At 38.8% G+C, this 20,353-nt stretch overlaps 1 protein-coding gene across 6 annotated transcripts in view; it reads left to right on the top strand.

Moving 5' to 3' along the window:
• Window positions 1-20,353, top strand: part of LOC145277992 (monocarboxylate transporter 9-like) — a 166,338-nt gene that overhangs the window by 113,590 nt on the left and 32,395 nt on the right. For all 6 annotated transcript variants that reach the window (XM_080130136.1, XM_080130139.1, XM_080130140.1 and 3 more), the window contains 4 exons: window positions 1,203-1,474; window positions 10,277-10,423; window positions 15,071-15,337; window positions 16,785-16,879. In XM_080130136.1, coding sequence (XP_079986262.1) covers window positions 1,216-1,474; window positions 10,277-10,423; window positions 15,071-15,337; window positions 16,785-16,879 — 768 coding nt within the window. In that variant the 5' untranslated portion in view covers window positions 1,203-1,215. The remainder of the gene's footprint in view (window positions 1-1,202; window positions 1,475-10,276; window positions 10,424-15,070; window positions 15,338-16,784; window positions 16,880-20,353) is intronic.

Below are 20,353 nucleotides of genomic sequence, written 5' to 3'. Positions count from 1 at the left end.
TCGATGTGATAATAAAGAAGTTATCATGTTTTTGTAAAACTGTGTCGTGTCATCATTCTACAGCAAAACGTAATGTGAAACATCTTTAATATGAACTTGTCTCCCTCATCTTATTTTGTTATTACATTTTCACCCCAAACAAGGCACATTGCCACTTTGTTGTAGGGGGCTAACCCCATCCCACGTAATGTGTCTCTCTATCATAAGTAATGATTCTTTCCCTCCTGTGTTAAAAGAACTGATCACCCCTTCTCTCCTCTCTAATATGTGTGTTAAGAAGAATCCACAGAACTTTATAAATGTATCTTCTCCTCATCAATATGAATGTCCCCATCCTATCTCTTTAATATGAAACCCCCGGTTAATCAACACAAGGATCACTGACTCCAAGGACGGTGTAATATAGATCAAACTTATAACAAAAGCAAAAGGAAAAAAATATTGCGTTGGAAAATGACTCTCTTAATTTTCACTTTACCTAATGCAACACCTTCACAAGTTGAATTTGTTTCTCAATACTTAATGCTATTCTTTAAAGTTGTTTGAATATTGGGTGCTATTCCAAAATTTTTCGAGCATTTGTGTATCTATGAAAGGGGCACCATGTCAAACGCCTTCTTATAATCTACCCAGCCCATGACAAGTTGAATCGATCTTGGTTTGTAATGTCTCAGGATAATTTTATCGATCAGAAGCTGATCCTTAGTGACACGTGATCTTTTTCAGTAACCTTTCTGTTCCTCAGGCAGTAAATTGCTTTGATCCTTGTTACTTTTTAGTGTTCGTAATTTATCTGGGTTGGTTGCAGCATTCGGAGATTTTCTTGAAGATTTCAGCTGTTTTCAACATCAACATCTAAAAATAACTTTAAAAGTCTGTTTTACACTTTCGCCAGGTGATGGCTGATGAAATTAAAATAATGTATATAATCTTAATTAAATAAATGGTTAATTTCGAATTTTTTCTATAGATTTTTAGTTCAACAGAAAGATTCCAGAGTTCGAAAAATATGCCTAGATCTATATCTAGATCTATATCTAGAGAAGGTCGAAGGATACAAGAAAGTTGTTAAAATAACACCCAAAATGAGGATAGTAGTCTAAATAATTTAAAGAATTCAAATTATAAAATTTGATCTAAACATTTCAACACATAATAGCTTTCTGTTTTTTTAAATTGTTTTTCTTGTTATCTTTTACCAGGAAAATCCATAAAATGTTGCGTCAGATTAAAAGGACGGATGTAAAAACACCGGAAGTCGAAGTTGCTAACCAACGAGAAGCAGAAATACAACCTCCAGATGGTGGCTGGGGGTGGGTAGTATGTTTCGCATGTTTTTTAACAAATTGTACAGTACCAGGAACTACTTCAATAAATGGGATTATACTTATCGAACTACTCGATCTTTTCAACGATTCTCTTTCCAAAACTACAATCGTTTGTTCAATCATTGCCGGTACGGCAATGTTTGGTGGTAAGTATATTTGCCAATTACATACATAAAATAACATATACAGACACAACTAACATAAATATACACTCTGATTTGTAGAGTTGAATGTAATAATCAAAGAAGAAAGCGCCCGCGTGTGTGTATTGTGCGGTTATACAACTTACCTTCGGATGGGATCTGAGAGAAAGAGAAATTAAAGATGGCAGCCATGGATTTATAAGTTGTAGTCTCGTGGAATCTCACGAGATCTCATCTTCCACTGCACGCGTATGGAAATGGAATGGGGTGAGTTTTCTAATAAAATGCCTGTTGGCAGAGATGGTTGGGAGAACACATGCTGGAAGTTGAGAGAGAAAGTTGGCAGTGACGAGTTCTAGCTGAACTTTTGCTTATTGTATTAATTTTATTTTGTTTTGCTGTTTACCAGCCCATTTAACTGTAAGCTATTTCGGCGTAATGGGGGAAAAGTTCGACCTTAAATTAATACCAGAACTCGACGGCTCGACCTCGGTACTTGACTGGGTGGAGAAGGTGGAACTGTTTTGCTTGTTTTCTAGTGTGATAAGTATTGAATACGTGGTTCCTCTACGCCTGTCCGGCGGGGCTTTCGCGGTATATCAACAGCTTACTCCTGAGGAAAAACAGGATTATGAAAGTATCAAGGCAGCATCATACAAGACGTTCGCTATCGACCCCGCCACTGCTTTGGAGCAATTTGAAGCAAGAACCTTACATCCCCGCGAAACTGTCGACGTTTATTTAGCCGAGCTGACGAAGTTGACGGCGTTTTTTGCTGGGCTGCCTGAGCAGGCCTTGACATGCAACTTTTTGGCAGGGCTCCCAACTGGAGCAAAGAAACTCCTGCGGGTTAGCTCAAGCATAACTTCATTATCCTTTAATGACCTGGTAGACCGGGCCAGGACCATGATGAAGAATACTTATGAGATGAGAGAACCGGTAGTCGCTGCTGCCTGCATCAAGTGATGATAAACTGTCCCAGGGGCCCGGCCTGCGTGGTGAAGTCATGTGTTATAGGTGCAATGGCCAGGGCCACATTGCGAGAAACTGCTGGCGGCGACTGACAGTTGCTCGCTGCTACCGATGTAATAAGACTGGTCATATGGCCCGGGATTGTTCGGGAAACGGGGTCGGGGACAAGGTGACCTCTTTCCCAAACAGAAATTAGACGAGGCGTTTTCGACCATTCAGATCTATATCAATGAGACATTGTGCTCAGCACTCCTCAACTCGGGGTGCTCTCGCACCATAGTGAGCTCGGACCTCTGCCGCACTTAGAAAAAGAAGGCTACTAGAATAATCATCCTCAGTGGAGCGACGCGAACATGTTGCGGAGCGGGCGCTGTGAACATTCGCACTAGAACTGGAAATTCGGCTAACGTCGAAGCGCTGGTAGTACTCGAGAAACCGCTGAGCTTTGACCTGCTTCTAGGCTATGATGCAATCAGAGCCCTAGGTGGTGCTCACATAACGCAGACTGGGGCGGTACAATTTCAGGAGAAGGTTCCAGTGTGTGCTGCTTTGAAGATTGATCAACCAGATTTTATTGTCGAATTTGACCAGCGGCAGAAGGCTTGGACAGCCGCGTGTAAGTGGTCGGAAAACCAGGAACCAGCCAAACTGCGAAATGAGGTAACAGATTACCATGTTTCCGACCAAATGAGGCCTGTATACGAAGAGTAACTTCGTGATTGGATCAAGAGTGGTTGGTTAATTCCTTATGCCTATGAGAAACTTGGACCTCCTAGAGGCCTGATTCTGCTGATGGCGGTCGCTCAGCACAACAAAGCAAAGGTGAGACCAGTGATGGACTACCGTGAACTGAACGCGCATCTTGATGCATTCGCGGCAGATGCTGACGTTTGTGCCAGCAAGCTACAACAGTGGCGCCAGCACGGTTCCAATGTGTCCCTGATGGATTTAAGAAAATAATACCTACAGGTTCAAATCAGTGAAACAATGTTGCCATTTCAGACGGTGGTGTTTGCTGACAGTAGGTACTGCCTTACCAGACTAGGCTTCGGGCTGAACGTGGCACCCCAAATAATGAAGAATATCATTAATGTTGTGTTATCACAGGAAGAAGCAATAAAAGATAGGATATCGGCGTACCTTGATGACATATATGTGAACGAAGACATTGTTTCATCATCACGTGCAAGGTCCAAACTGGCTGAGTTTGGTTTGACGTGCAAGGGCCCAGAACGGTTGGAGGATAGCGTCCGTGTCTTGGGCCTGAACGTTCGACAGGAGCGAGGGACTTTGAAATGGAGGCGCGGAACTGCAGTTCCTGAAGTGCCCGATGTCTTCACGAGGCGAGCAGTATTCTCCCTATGTGGAAAACTTGTGGGGCACCTACCAGTGTGTGGATGGACTCGTGTGGCAACAGGCATTATAAAAAGGAGGGCAAGCGCAATCACCAAAGGCTGGGATGGTTAAACAGCCGACGATCTGTTGGTTTGCATGGTGAAGGAGACCATCGCAAGGGTAAAGCAGGATGACTTCACCAAAGGAGACTGGTGCCTGCAGGGAGATAAACAGAACGTGTGGGTGGATGCGATCTCTCTGGCAATTGAGAAGAATGATATTGCGATTGGAGACGCCTGCTGGTTGCGACCGGCGAATAACACTGCACATATCAACCTGGCAGAGCTCAATGCGGTGATAAAAAGTATCAACCTGGCACTCCAGTGGAAAGTGAGGACACTACGCATACACACGGATTCGCTATGCGTGTACCACTGGATATCAAACACACTGACAGGCAAGACCATAGTGCGCACTAAGGCAGCCAACAAGATGCTGATCAGACGGAGGTTGGAGACCGTAAAAAAGCTGGTAAAAGAGTACAATCTGTCTGTGGATGCGGTATTGGTCACTTCAAATGGCAACCTTGCTGATAGGCACACTCTGGTGCCATGCAGATGATATGATACCATGAAGAAGAAAACCGAGCCAATACCATTATGTGCCGCCTCTATTGAGGTGGCGGATGAAATCAGGAAGATACACCACCTCAGTGGACACCCCAGAATGAGACAGACATGTTATTTTGTGCAGTTGTCCCATCCGTTGGTGTCGAAAAGTGCAATGAAAGCGGTAGTCAAGAAATGCCAAACATGCCAGTCAATAGACCCCGCTGCTGCCAGATGGCGGAAAGGTCAGCTGGAAGTAGACGCGACTTGGAACCGACTAAGTATGAACATAACCCACTACGACAGCTAGCACTTCCTCCTCGATTGTGGACCGACAAGATTCGCGATCTGGCGCCCGTTAATAAGACAGGATTCCTCCAGTGTCATCCGTGAATTGGAGTCCATATTTTATGAAAGGGGGCGCCTGGAGAGATCCTCACACACAATGACACAGCCTTCTGCAGTGGGGAGTTCAAACGTTTCGTAGACAAGTTGGGGATCCAGCTCAGGCACAGATGTGCATATGTACCAAGTGGCAACGGCATAGCAGAGCGGTGCCATCGAAGCGTGAAGAAGATCGCGACAAGAAAGCAATGCACGATCACAGAGGCGGTCTATAGATATAATGCAACACCAAAGGATGGCATGACTGCTGCAAGCGCACCCACTAATGCGATCCATTGTTATCGAGTGCGCATCAAGGACATTGACGCCCGTCTGCCTGATCGGCAGGAAACCCGAGAGCCGTATGAGTTAGGGGGCACTGTCTGGGTGAAGCTTCCCAATAATCGATGCACCAACAGCTTTCAAAGAGGGCGAATCACTGACATCATCAATGAGCAAGCCGTGCTACTCGATGGTACCCCACCCCATGTGAAGGGTATCCTGCCTACCCTAAATACGAACCTAACGCTGATGCTAATGGTCCCGACGCCTCTCCTGAGAGCTCCAATGAAGTAGTCCAGCCAATCCCCCGTCGTAGAAGTGCTCGCAACAACCGACCACGTCCATCATGCGACATGTGTTGTCTGGAGACCAGGAGGGAGTGTAGTTGAATGTAATAATCAAAGAAGAAAGCGCCCGTGTGTGTGTGTGTGTGTGTGTGTGTGTGTGTGTGTGTGTGTGTGTGTGTGTGTGTGTGTGTGTGTGTGTGTGTGTGTGTGTATTGTGCAGTTATACAACTTATCTTCGGATGGGATCTGAGAGAGAGAGAGAGAAATTAAAGATGGCAGCCATGGATTTATAAGTTGTAGTCTCGTGAAATCTCACGAGATCTCATCTTCCACTGCACACGTAAACAAATGGAATGTGGTGAGTTTTCTAATAAAATGCTTGTCGGGAGAACACGTGCTAGAAGTTGAGAGAAAAAGTTGACAGTGACGAATTCTAGCTGAACTTTTGCTTATTGTATTTATTTTATTTTGTTTTGCTGTTTACCAGCCCATTTAACTGCATGATTATAATTGATAATGGAGTCTTCTCTAATCGACATGAGCGAGATCAGATTGATTTTTTTCTTTCCTGTGAATTAGGAAATCGCTCGATTAATAATGGAAGTATTGACGAGGTGTGTGCCAATTTGACCGAGACTACATGCATCTTCAGAAAAACTTACGATACATTTCTGATATTCTTACAATTCTAATGCTTTTTTGTTCATGATATACTTACGATAACTATTTTCATACTGAAAATATAAAAAGTATAAATTTTTATGAGATATAGAAATTTCAAACTTTAAACATGTATAATCTATTTTTTAACAGGATGTTTATTTACTTCTTCCATACATGTGTGCATACATGTGTCTTTATTATTTAGATTTTAACAGAAATTTGGCATATCGGACGGAAAAATCTAGGTAGAAGACCAATTTAGAGACACCTTATCTCCCTTCGGGTGGGGGGGGACACCGTTAACCCGTCCGCTCTTCTTTACGTCTAGATTCCAACTCCGACTTCATGTCCAGCTAACCTGATCACGTAACAACCACGTCTTTCCGGTCAGCTATTTTTAGAACTTCCGGTGTCTATTTTATACCTCAATAATGTTTTGACAACTTTTATCAGAACATAGCGTCACATCTCATCTCTTGTTTATATCGCCAGTTAGATAGATTGCTAGATCGATATAGATAGATAGCTCGGTTTAGATAGATAGTTAGATCGATAGATACACATGGATATATAGATAGATCGATAGATACGCATGGATATATAGATAATATGTAGATATATCGACAGGCAGATAAATAACAGATAATTTCTCGTGTTCCACAACTACAAAACAGTAGTACCTTTCAAATTCGGTAAGAGGTATCATATCTGGTAGAATAGACGGCATCACTGGTCCTCACTTATTTCTTAAATCTCTCATATATTGGTTCCAATGTCAGGGGAATCCATTTCAGCTGGTTGGATAACCCATGTGAGAGGCTGGTTAGTTTATACGGCACGACTAGATGCATTAATATCCTGGCGCAGGCAATCAGTCGTATCAGAAATCAATGATAACGTGAAACCAAGTTATAGAATATGACCCCACTACTTAGTGGTATCATCAAGAGAAGAAAGGGATATGGCAGTAAAACCAGAAACTACGTCCGGGGTGGATCCCCCAAGGCGGTCAGATATAACAAATACTTCCCAGAAGCTTTTGTTATCAGGCTGATACCAGATGTATTGCTCATGAGTGAGACCGAGAAGAGAAATCCTTATGTTGGACAGCTCATGATATTTATACAAATTGCCCATGCTTACGTTCTGGAAAGGTCATTTAAGTGCCTTTGGTTACAACGTTAGAAACAACACAGGAGATAGCAATTACGAGTCATGAATTACGAACTATAGGTGCTACGCCATCCGTAAGCTGGGCAACCTCCCACTCAGAAAAGTGCTCACTCGCAACAATCTACTTGTTTCAATGGATGCTTGGGGGTAGGGAGAATAGGGAAAGACCCTGAACCAAACAAACGAAAAAAAAAATCACAAATCTTGCATTTACCAAACTGGGATGTCAGTACTGTCTATCCTTACCTCTCTGATGATCTACACAGATTAATGATCACAGAAAACCAGTTATCATCGACCAAGAGCTCACAATGTTCAACATTAATATAGCGGCACTGCAGAAAACATGACGTGCACTTTTCAAACCTCCTTAATCAGAACACTAACATGTAGCTTATTAGGAAGTATGAGTAGAATAATTAAAGTTTTTTTAAGCATCATTTATATATATATATATATATATGTGTGTGTGTGTATGTGTGTGTGTGTAAAAGTTTGTTAAAAAGTTCAAATAAAGTTTATAATGTACTTGAAAAAAAAAAGACCTCGTTTTTTTTTTTAATAAAACTAACTTTAATTTTAAAATTTCGATATCGACGTTTACCTAACTTTTATTATAAAATTTAGGTAAACGTTCATAAACATATTAATGGGGAAAACACAATTCATAAATATTTTAAAAAAACAAAAAAAAAAAAACAGTCCATTAAGTTCAAATAAAGACTGAATAAAACTTCTAAAAAAAGTTTTGGTCATCCGTAGCTAAAAATATGTCGGACGTCACTTCCGCCAAATGGCTTTGTAAACAAAGGAGGCGAAAGGCGAATTTTACCAAAAATTTAGAGGGGTTATTACAAATCGCCATTTTTTTTTCCAAGTAAATATTGCGATTTTAATGCAATTTAGATTTGGGATTAAGTTATCACAAGAGATTACAACAGCTTAGGATTAGGATTTAAGATCTGATTTAAATTATTATGCCATTAATCCTAACTATTCTAATTTTTCCTAAATTTACATAAAAACACAGTGTAAAACATACTAACTGTAAGGTTTGCGTTAAGCAAGCTGGTTTTCCAATCCGACAGCGTGTTGCCGTGAACGAATGTAAACAACTAATGGCGATTCGCTGTCCTTTTATAAGGGGGATAACTCCACTTATGCAAAGTCTGAGCGAAAGGGCGATAACTCCTTTCTGGCCTCTACATGCCCCTCCCCCTCGTGACCACAAAAGCAAGTTGTTGTGGTCATCTTTTATGTGGAGGAATTCTCGTGCGATTTCCCCCGCATTTGCGGCGACAAACCCCTTGGGGCTCTCGTCCTCCGACTTGACGGTTCCCTTAACGGAGGAGGACTGTATTTTTGGGTATCTCCTCCCGTAGTATCTTCCACTTCCATTTCTTCCTCATGCTCGCTTGGGGATTCCGTGTCGGCGTGTTGTTCCACCTCCATTGCCTCCTCCGGAGGTTGTTCCTGTGGGGTCTCCACATTTATAGGTGGGTTTGGGATTTCTTGTCTGATGTTACGAGGGCCATCCACTACCGGGTGTATTCTGTGGAGAAACCGACGGTTGCGCAATGTCACTCGATTGCTTCCATCGACCCGGACTTGGTACTGTCGGTACCCCTGGATCTCCACGATTCTCCTCGTCTTTGTCCATCGACGTGGGTGGTTCCCGTCCTGGTTCTGGATCTGGACATAATCTCCTACCTGGAGTTCCCGGAGTGGGCGACAATATTGGTTATAATACTGCTCGTTCCTCATGTGTCTTTTGGCCATTGCCACCTCCCTTAGTTTGCCTATTTCTGTCCACTGTTTTCGAACCTGGTATTTGTCCCGCAGGGCAGGAAGGTGGTCTTTAATGACCCGGCCATACAACATCATGGCTGGGGACATGTCCAGATCTTGGACAGGCGTGTTCCTATGGGTTAGTAGTGCTCGGGCCGCCCGATCATGGCACAGGCGTCCATAACTGTCCGTATTGTCCGCCAGTATACGTCTCGCGGTTTTGACGGCTAACTCTGCGCGGCCGTTGCCTTCGGCATAATGCGCTGATGAGGTACGTTTTCGTATGCCCCAATTCCTCAAAAAGGAGTCGTATTCCTGGGATTCAAATGGTAGTCCACCATCCGACGAAATTTCTTCCGGTACGCCGTAGGTACAGAACCAAGTCCTCAAGGTATCGCACACCGTCTTGGCTCTTCCCGACGTTATTAGGGCCACTTCAACCCATCCCGTATACCTGTCTGCGTATACCATAAAGTGTCTACCCTGCATCTGGACGAAGTCAATCACCACTTGTTGGAATGGAAATTCCGGGTCTGCTGAGGACATCAAGGGTTCCCTGGGCTGAGATGGTGCGATTTCATTGCACGTGCAGCACTGGGCTCTTGTTTGCCTGATGTTAGCATCCAACCCTGGCCAGAATAGTCGTTGTCTCGCATTCGCCAGCATTCCGTTCACACCCTGATGAGCGGAATGAAGAGATTCCAATACCTCTGCGCGGAGTTGTCGAGGTATTAGGATTTTGTTCCCCTTGATGATCACTCCTTCCAGGCAATATAACTCCTCACGCATAGGCCAGAAGACTCGAACTACGGTTGGGATATTGTTACGTGACTGGGGGAAGCCATTTTGAATCAGTTCTTTCAAAGTCCTGCATTCTTCGTCTGTGGCTGCCGCAGCCACAATCCTTCCCCATGTGATGGCTCTTAACGTAATTCGATGTTTTCTTTTTGTAACTCGACTAGTTGACGTAATAAGAGAATGTTTTCATGTTCCATAGTGTACGATATCTTTAGTTCAATGCTGCGATATTATTTCACGTTTTAAAGTGACAATATGTTCGTAGCGCCATGTAAGGTTTGCGTTAAACAAGCTGGTTTTCCAATCCGACAGCGTGTTGCCGTGAACGAATGTAAACAACTAATGGCGATTCGCTGTCCTTTTATAAGGGGGATAGCTCCACTTATGCAAAGTCTGAGCGAAAGGGCGATAACTCCTTTCTGGCCTCTACACTAACGATATTTTTAAAATAAATTTACTGTTGTTATATTCTAATACCAGTTTCTGAAATGAGACAATCTCAATATATTTTTCAGGTCCGTTGGTATCAATTGCGCTAAAGTTTAAAACAAGTCATCGACAGATTATGATGGTTGGAGGAATAATTGCCGCTGCATCAGCTGTTGCCAGTTCTTTTGCTCCCAATGTAGAAACGTTGATTTTTACTTATGGAATCTTAGTAGGTAAGATAAACTTAACTTGAATTCTTTTGGTTTGTTTTGTAACGTATTATTTGAATTATTCGGAGTACAATTCTTATCTTGCTTAGTATTGTTAACCTTTGACATCATGAAAGTTACGTTCCTTTAATTGGAACTCTCTAGCTTTGGAATCATGTTCTTCTCTCTCCCTCTCTCCCTCTCTCTCTCTCTCTCTCTCTCTCACTCTCTCTCTCTCTATTTATTAACACTCTTATAATAATGACGTTAAAATCTATCTTCCGTTGTGTGGACTTTCCTTAATATTTTGACCGCCATGTGTCTATATATCTATAAAATTGAGAATTTGTGCGTCAGGACACTTCTTAACCTATATACTCAACGAATTTTTATCTACAGACTTGAAATTTAGGATATAGGGTATTCAGACATATGGAAAACTTTTTAATCGGTTTTCATCCAGAAAAAAAGTCTGCTAAATTTTCAAAATTGAAAAACTGATATTTGGGGGTTATCGGATTCTTATCTGTTTGTCAACATTTTTACGATTGAGCACTCGCGAATTGTTCATATGACAGCTTCCTTGTGTTAAGAATAAGTAGTTTTGAAAACACTTTTTAAAGATAGTGAAAGCTGGCCTTATAGTTATCGTACTTCACTCCCTATCTTTAGGTTTTTGTTTCGATTTCAACTCGAGTATTTATCCTTTTTATTTTACTTACAAGCAGTGAACTGTTTTGAAAAAAACATAATACTCGCAAGCACATGTCTCAGTTTCTTTCCGTTATTTACTTCATCCTTTTTTAAGAAATTTAATGTTATGTTTAATACTGGGCAACGTCGGGTACATATGTTTATGTTTATATATATATATATATATATATATATATATATATATATATATATATATATATATATATATATATCAGGGGCGGAGATGGAACTAGTGCCACTCGTGCCCGGCACGACGAATAAAATTGTCAATGTTATTCAAAATAGATTTAAAAAATTGATCGTTTGCTCAGAGGAATGTAGTCGAGAAGCGAGAAATTATCAAAGTTGGTCGCCCACTCCCTTATTGGTGAATAAGGTTTGAACTCGTCTGTTCCAATCCAAATGGTTTAATAACATTGACTGGTTATGTGCGAGTAAATCTCAGGAAAAAACTTTATTGTTGGCCTTGCTTTCTTTTCACGTCTAAATCAGGACAATCATGGGCTGATACTGGCAAGGTACGTTAGTCAATGTGCGCTATACAATGAAGAGTCACGCGTAAGCAACTATGATGACTTACTTTGGGTCCACGGACTATGGGTTTGGAACTGAAGTTGACAGAGGGTAGTGGGGGGCGCGAGTAGCAATAGTAGGCTAGAGTAGTATATATATATATATATATATATATATATATATATATATATATATATATATATATATATATACTCAGTCATGTCTCGGACCAACGTGCTTATACTAATGTTTGACGGTGAAAAAAGACATTATAAGATGTTTGAAATTAATTTCATGGAACATCAACATAGGCTAAAACTAAAAATCGAGTTAAAAAAAGAAAGATGATGAGGTTGATCCACAGAGAAATGATTACATCTTCGCGAAATTAATCCAAGTTTTGGACGACAGAAGCTTGGCATTAATCATGCGGAATGCGAAAGATGATAGGAGAAAAGCATTAAAAATTTTAAGAGAGCATTACTTGCCACAAGACAAGCTAAAAATTAGTGCTTTGTACCTTTCAACCCTCTAAAAACACGAGGATGAAGATGCTACCAGCTATACCATCCGCGCCGAGAAAGCTATACGAAATTATAGAGACATTTCAGATGCATTGGCGATAGCTATGCCAGTGAAAAAACTGCCATCTAATTCAACACTTTAACGGCTATAGTTACCCAATGAGAAACACTACATACTCTGTTGGAATTCAAAACATCGTTCCGTGTATATGAGGAAAACACGAAACCCAAAATAGGAGACTCCATTATGAAAACCACACACAAAAGACCCTCTCACGTATTTTCAGCGCAATAAAAATGGTCACTTCGCAAAAAACTGTGATAAAAGTAGACGATGTAAATTTTGCGAAGTATGAACGCACGATATCTCATTCTGCAGAAAAAGACAGACTGAAGAAAACAATTATTCGTACTGCAAGGTATCATCCTCATATCATCTATCTATACTCCTATAAATTATTTTTTTTTTGGGGGGGGAGTGATATTCATATTAAAAATTCTATATTTCTATTTATTTAAAATGAAAATACAACTTTGTTATATATGGTCGTGGAATTACATTCATCTGCAAAAGATCTAGCTAATTTGCATATTCTTTTAAACATTCATTTTAATTAATACCCTATTTGTTTGTTTGTTTTTTTAGGTTTTCTTATGGGATGATCATCTTTAGTTAACTATCACGTGTAATGCAGATATTCATGCAGATATTCCACATGTATTATTTTTGCGAAATATTTGCGTAAAAATGTTATAGTAAACACAAACCTCTTTCTATATATATTTATGTATGCGTATATATATTTTTGTTTAAAATATTTTGCCTACCCAACTCCTCTGTCAGTTTTTGGTCTACAGATATGAAACTTAATATATAAGGTATTCGAACCCATACGAAGCTTTAATCTCGGGTTTTAGGCGGAAAAAATCCGTTCAAAAGTATGGAAATTTAAAAATGGAATTTGCTAAGTGAAGATCGAACGATGGCATTACGAATATGCATGCGTAACGTAATAGCTATTGGTTCATGTTTTAATTTTTAGCCTTGCAGCAAAAATGTCTTCATAGCTCGGACATTAACGTCAAAGGAAAAGGTAAATCGTAAACTAAACGTTTTGGTTTCGATTCTCAGTGGTTGCGCACGAGTCATCTTTTTTTAAACTTTTTAAATCATTACTATATATTGAGTCCCATATAAAAAAAAAATAATAAATACGAAATCTGCATTAATCAAAATATCATATTTAAGCGTAGTTTACGACGGGGCAATGCCGGGTGGCCTGCTAGTTTCTGATAAATTTGAACTATTAGTCGACTGCGAAGCTACGGCTCATATCAATAATGGTTTAAAAAATCTGTTAAATTTGAGCATGATATTAATCCATAGAAACATTATATTGAGCTTGTTGACGGATCAAAACAATTCAATAGTGCTAAAGAAAGGAAGCGCGAAAATAACGCTGCATGATACAAATAATAAGAGACATAATATTTATTTACAAAATGTTTTATTCGTAAAGACATCCCCGAATGCAGACAAATGGAAATTGTCAATGGAGAAGGAGGTGCAAAACAATATTTTCACTCTGACAAATCTCCTTGAAAATGTATACACAATTTCAAACATAACTAGTCATTTGATACTTGTGAAAAGTACATCGAAAAGTCATTTTCAAGTTCAAATGCAATGTAAACCAGTTCTTATTGAGCGTGACATCTAGAATAATCAAATTCTACTTAATTTTCACTGTTATTGATCATCTCGGTGTTGTCTCACCGGTTTCCTGTCACTCTATTAACCCTTATTATCGAGTGGCCTTTGAACCTTGATAAGTGGTTACCTCCTAATAAAAAGACTCTTCGCTATCCAGTAAATATTTATGATATTTTATAATATGATTTCATGATGGTTTATAAATGTTTATGATATTTTAAATATTGAATACATTTGTTGTTGTTGTTGTTTTTTTACATTCATTCCAATGTTTGTTTTTGTTGTTGTTGTTGTTGTTTTTTACATTCATTCCTATATTTGTTTTTGTTGTTGTTGTTTTTTTTTACATTCATTCCAATATCATTGTAAAGTTTCATTGATGTTTCTGTTTAGAGAATGTATGTATCAATGTATGGAATCTTAATATTAAAATGTATCTTACCCAGTGCTTCTTTTGATGCTGTGTTCGCTTTTCCATCACCATTTCCATTTCAATTTCCTCGTGTGTTGCCTCCTCAAGCCAATCATAAAACAAAATTCTTGAAATATAATCACATAATTATATTAGCTTTGTGACAGTCTGCAGTAGTTGCTTAGTTATGAGTATGTTTGTGAAGACTCTGTAAGAAAATGAGGGGGTGGGAGAAGGAGAAAGATAACAAGGATCTCATTCCTTAATGTTTTGCAAGGATTAAATAAAACTTTCGGTAATACTGATTTATAGTGTTTAAAACATCGTATCAAAACACACGAGTTCTTGGACTCTTTTTATGTGTTAAAAAACAAGTTTGAGATTATCGCCCTTTACGTGTGTCTATTTCTTGAAACACAACACAAACTTGTCTATAAAATCCTTATAAACTGACCGAGAAACGGTTCAGATTTCTTCGCTGTTGGCTATCTTAAGTTCTCTGGTTGTTCTGTCTCCCTGTTTATACTGAGGTAGACGAAGGTAAAAGAAATCTGGAAGGCTACATTCTGTTGTGGGCTATACATTCACATTCAGTTCTGAGACGGATCACATGACCTTCAAAGGTTTTTTTTTTTATTTGGCACAGTTTGGAGATGTAAAATCTTACCTCATGTTTACGTTTGGAATAGCATATTATTTGAGAGACATTAGATATAGTGAGATGCTAACAATTTTTAGTGCTAAATTTTATTTCCAGTCACTGTTTCATTTAACTTACTTTTTCTTTTTTGAAGGTTTTTCTTTAGCTGTGAGCTATTTCACCGCAAATGTTATCCTTGGGCAATATTTCTTGAAAAAACGCGCCCTTGCTCTCGGGATAGCAACTAGTGGAAATGGATGTGGTAGTTTTATGCTGAACTACTTATCAACGAAATTCATATCGTTTTATGGCATGAGAGGCACTTTTCTAATACTTGGTGGCCTATTCTTAAACATGACCGTCTATGGCGCTTTGTGTCGGCCACTCAATCCAGTCATCAAAAAAAGTCCAAATATTTCACGTAAGTATTCGTTACAAAACTCAATTTATTTTTTAAATATTTTAATATAATCTCATAATATTAGCGTTGTGAAAGACTGCAGTAGTTGCTAAGTGATGCGAATGTTTGTTAAGAGTCGGAGGGAATAATAGAAAGTAGAAAGTAGAAAGAATATAAAAATATATCAACGTATGACTTACAAAATTACTGTAATTTCGGGTAATTACGGTTATCTTAATTTTTTATTCTATTCAACTACGTAGCTATCCCTCCTTTATTTAAATGAATAACTAACCAAATGGTGTGCTAAGAGAATCGTATTGTACTAATTTCAAATATTGTATAGTTCACATAAGTACTGATCGTGCAATTATAGGTGTTTTAATTGTGGGACAAACTTGTTGAGAATTTCCGTATATATACGTGTTTATTTACATACATGTTGTAAAAATTGTAGCAATTGCTTTAAAAATCCAAAGAATAATGAAAAAAAAACTCCTAAGGTAAAGATACATTTTTAAAAGTTGCATTCTATTTTTTGGACCAGCTGTATTGTTTAATATCTCACGGTCTTCTAGAATTATTATTATATGTTTTTTATTGTCTTTTCTAATGACGTTCAGATTAACATTGTGGTTTAAAAGGCCAAAAGAAATAACAAGAACAGAAAGTAATTTGCAGGAAATTGTAATAGCTGAAAATACAGAAGTCGTGGTTGGCAGAGGTTTCTTTCTCACTTCTCTTTTCTCTTCTGCTTATTGATCACAACGACTGTATTCATAGATTAGAAGGATTCCATGTAGTGATGGACCCTCTTTTTAGCTTTACTCCACATGGGGTCAATACTAGAGTGGGAGTTACTGTTATTAAGTCTGTGACCTTTCGTTTCTTTTAGATATTCTATGTTCGATGCTTCTAAAGTAGAATCGAAACAGAAACATAAACCAAAGATCACACAAGGAAAGAAATACAATAGAACCCCGGAATACGGCATTAAAAATTAGTAACAAAATACAATACAGTATATAATACACATGTATATAATCAAATAACATTATAAATAATACCGTAAGTCGGGGCAAATACCTTAAAGAGGGACCGGAAAAACATTGTATTCCACACTGAAAAAAAATCTATCCTAGGGCCACCGTATCCTAGGGTTATACTGTAGGCTACAATTACTCTATACACATAGGACTTAATCACGGAGTTATGCCATCGATTTTCCAAACATCTTGTGTGCTAAAGATGAATATCTCTGAATTAGTCTGCACATCTGTACGAATAAAAATATACTATAGATAATCGAGTTTGTAATGTATGTTGCATAACTTGACATGATTATTTCCAAAAAAATTGTGGGAGAAAGAGAGGGGGAATAAGAAACGAGAACATTAATGATAATCTACTAATGATTTAATTTACGCGCATTTAGAATTTCTATATAATTAATTATTGTCCTTTCTAGAGAATGAACGAACTTCGGCCGATGAAATAGAAGGGGCTGCAAATCTTGGCTTTGAAGCAGAAGAGGAAAACAAGGAAACACGAAATGAAAAATGCGTAAGTTTATATACAATCGTCGGTCGTTCTTCCTCTCACCTTATAAAAATACTTGTTTTGTCATTAAAATTTCTTTGAAATTTCAGAGAGCGGTTTGAAAGAAATCGAAATCAGAAAGTAGTTAAACTTTCATGTTACTTGAGTTATTCGGTCTACGGTTCACATTCTAAGCATTATTCGTAAAAAAAACTTTCGGTCGATGTAACCCCCCGATCTTCTTCAGGTGTATTTGTCTGTAGAGTTGAATGTAATAATTAAAGAAGCAAGCGCCTACGTGTGTGTGCATTATGTGTGTGCCAACATCTCACAAATAGGAATTTTATCCTCGTAAATACGATGCCATCACGACACGCTAATACGACTTACCTTCAGGTGGGGTCTGAAAGAGAGAGAGGTTAAAGATGGCGGCCGTGGCTTTATCAGGTGTGGTCTCGTGGAATCGCACGAGATTACACCACCCACCGCCCACATATGCAAATGAAATGCAGTCAGTGTTTTAATAAATCGCCTGTTTGTAGAGGCGAGGGGGTGAGACGCATGCTGGAAGGTGAGAGAGAAAGTTGTGAGAAGGAAATGCAGTGACGAATTCTATCCGTGAACTTGTGTGTGTGTTTTTTGTTGTTTGTTTTGTTTGTTTGTTTTTTTTTTTTTACCAGCCCATTTAACTGTATTGTCTAACTCATAAATCTTTCTGTCGATTTCAAAACGAAACCATTTAGCACACTCCCATTCCGTTAGCTATAAATAGATAGACGTCCAAGTAATTCGCAATTGCATTTTAGGAATGAACCTCCAGAAGAGTGTAACTTATGACTGAGTTTACCAAGTATTTTATCCACTATGCCACGGACTCTGGCGGAGAAATCGTCTTATGCACATTCTAAGTCTGAAAATGCGAATTTAGTTAATATCCCAAAGATTTAACCTTCGTATATTAGTGTTAAGATAGTATAGCTTCTGTATAATTCAATAACTTGAGTGTTATTTCTTCCGCCCGTCACACCAATAATTTCCTGGGTAAGGTTGACACTGTTGTCCAAACTTCCAACTTCCAAACTTCTGTATACGTAACGCACCTTCTCTCAACTCCAAACGAACTTCTGCTAATTCAACTTATTTCTCCGAAATCCAACTTCAAAATGAACGTCCCTCTAAAAAATCAACCCTCTTTTATCTCCAACCAGGAGCATCTCATTTTCATATCGGGTGGTCACATTACAGGCATAAAAAGAGATAAGGCAGCCATTTTTGTTTCTTTCTTCTTCATTCATTTCAGTCCACGACCGACCCGTTGAATTATGCACACGTGCTAGTTAGGTAAGTCGCACGTTTCCCTACATTCTGCTAACAATATGGAATAGGAAATGCTTATGTATTATTAGAAGTAAAGCTGTTTCGGTAGATGGCGTTTCTTTTGGATAGGCTATATAAATTCGGTTGTTACACACACACACACACACACACACACACACACATATATATATATATATATATATATATATATATATATATATATATATATATATATATATATATAATCTTTAGAATGGGAGAGAATATATATTTCCACAGCCATGGCAGCCAACAAACCGGAAGTCTAAGACACGAGTTTCGCTCTCATTTTGGGATCATCGGTTAAACACATCCGAACTCGGGATTTGAAACTTAAACCTCTTGCATGCGAAGCGAGCACTCCACTAACTGAGCAAACACGCCAAGCCGACATCTCGCAAATAGGAATTTTATACTCGTAAAGACGATGCCATCACGACACGCTAATCTAGCGAACAATCGGCAATAGAATCTTCAGAATGTGAGAGAATATATAATTAGATTTCCAGAGCCAAAAAACGTCGCATCTCACAAGAGCCATGACAGCCAACAACCGAAAGTCTAAGACTCGAGTTTCGCCCTCATTTTGGGTTCAACAGTCAGACACATTCGAACTCGGGATTGACGTCGGCTTGGGTTATAGCTGGTTGGATTACCACGTCCCTTGATCGGTACGAGGTAGGTTCAATCTACTGTTGAATTTCTCTGCGGTTTACTTGATCTGTGTAAGTTAATATGCTATCTTGTGTGTGTGGCGTGTTTGCTCATTTAGTAGAGAGCGAAACTCGAATATTAGACTTCCGGTTTGTCGGCTGTCCTGGCCCTTGTGAGTTGCGGCGTTGCCTGGCTGTCGATATATATATATATATATATATATATGAAATTTGGAGGGGGTACAAAATTTAATTATGGCTAAATAACGATCAATTAACATGATGAATAAAAAAAATAAAAATGAAAATAAAGGTTAGCTAACCAGATTTCGTTCCTCGCTCAACAGAGCTAAATCGAGGAAAATACGATTTTAAAAACATGGTTATGAATATGACGGGGGGGGGAGAGAAAAATAAAAGGGGGGAAAATTACATAGAAATAAATTAAGTCCTAAGAGATTTTCTTTTTGCTTACCAAGAGAAGGTCTCAAGAGAGAGAGGTTAAAGATGACGGCTGTGGCTTTATCAGGTGTGGTCTCGTGGAATCACACTTAATAAAAGTAGTTTCTAGAATTTTTAGATGAAAGGGTGAGTGCAACTTACTCAAGATCGTAAACATGTCAGCACTGAAATTCCTGGCACACGTATGGTTATTTATAAATAACCATATGTGTGTTTTGTAACGTAATCCCCCATTGAGGAGCGTTAGAACTATGCTAAGGTAGCTTTGTATTCCCGGGTGACGCCAGATAACCCAAGGATTTAAGATAGAGAAGATAAATATACATATTTTATTTCATGTCAAAATAGATATTGTTTGAAAACCAGAGAAACATATTTTTACGGCTAAAAGTTGATAACAGGAAATTTCACTTAGAACCTTGTCTGGCCTTAAAATGAACCCAGGGTCGGATGTCAGAATTGACATCTGTCCTTGAAAATCATACTTAGATTCAAGTGTGGGAATTGTATCCACGCAAAACCCTGGGGCTTAGGATTTCGTGGAGATTTTGTGGCGAAATCTTATTGGCTATTGTACTACCCCATCCACTTACCTTACTATATATACGACTGTCGTACGAAAATTAATCAGAAGAGTTCCAGAGTTGAGTCGAACAGAGTTCAGATCAGAGTAGAGAAAAGACGTGACCCCTCCCCACCTCACCCATCCGTCGGTCGCTGTCTGTGAAGAGAGTTGAGACTTTGAAAAGAACTTACAAAATCTTTCTGAAGTTTATGTAGAAAACCAAAATGTCACACTCTGTGGAACGCCTTCGAAATGTCAAGCGTAATGACCCATCACTCTCTTGAATATCATCTTTATAATATATTATTATATGGAAAAATACGATTTAATATATTACTATGTGGATAAATAATATGAAGATTTTATGTATATTAATATATGATGAACAAATTCTGTCATTCGGTGTCAATTAACACATATATTGCATACTTAACTTAGTGCAATGTATATATATATATATAT

Source organism: Euprymna scolopes, chromosome 6 (genome assembly GCF_053919585.1).
Source record: "Euprymna scolopes isolate OS-2025 chromosome 6, ASM5391958v1, whole genome shotgun sequence".
Classification (NCBI taxonomy): Eukaryota; Metazoa; Mollusca; class Cephalopoda; order Sepiida; family Sepiolidae; genus Euprymna; species Euprymna scolopes.
Note: the sequence above shows the minus strand (reverse complement) of the source record. Positions and strands in the feature narration are given on the sequence as shown.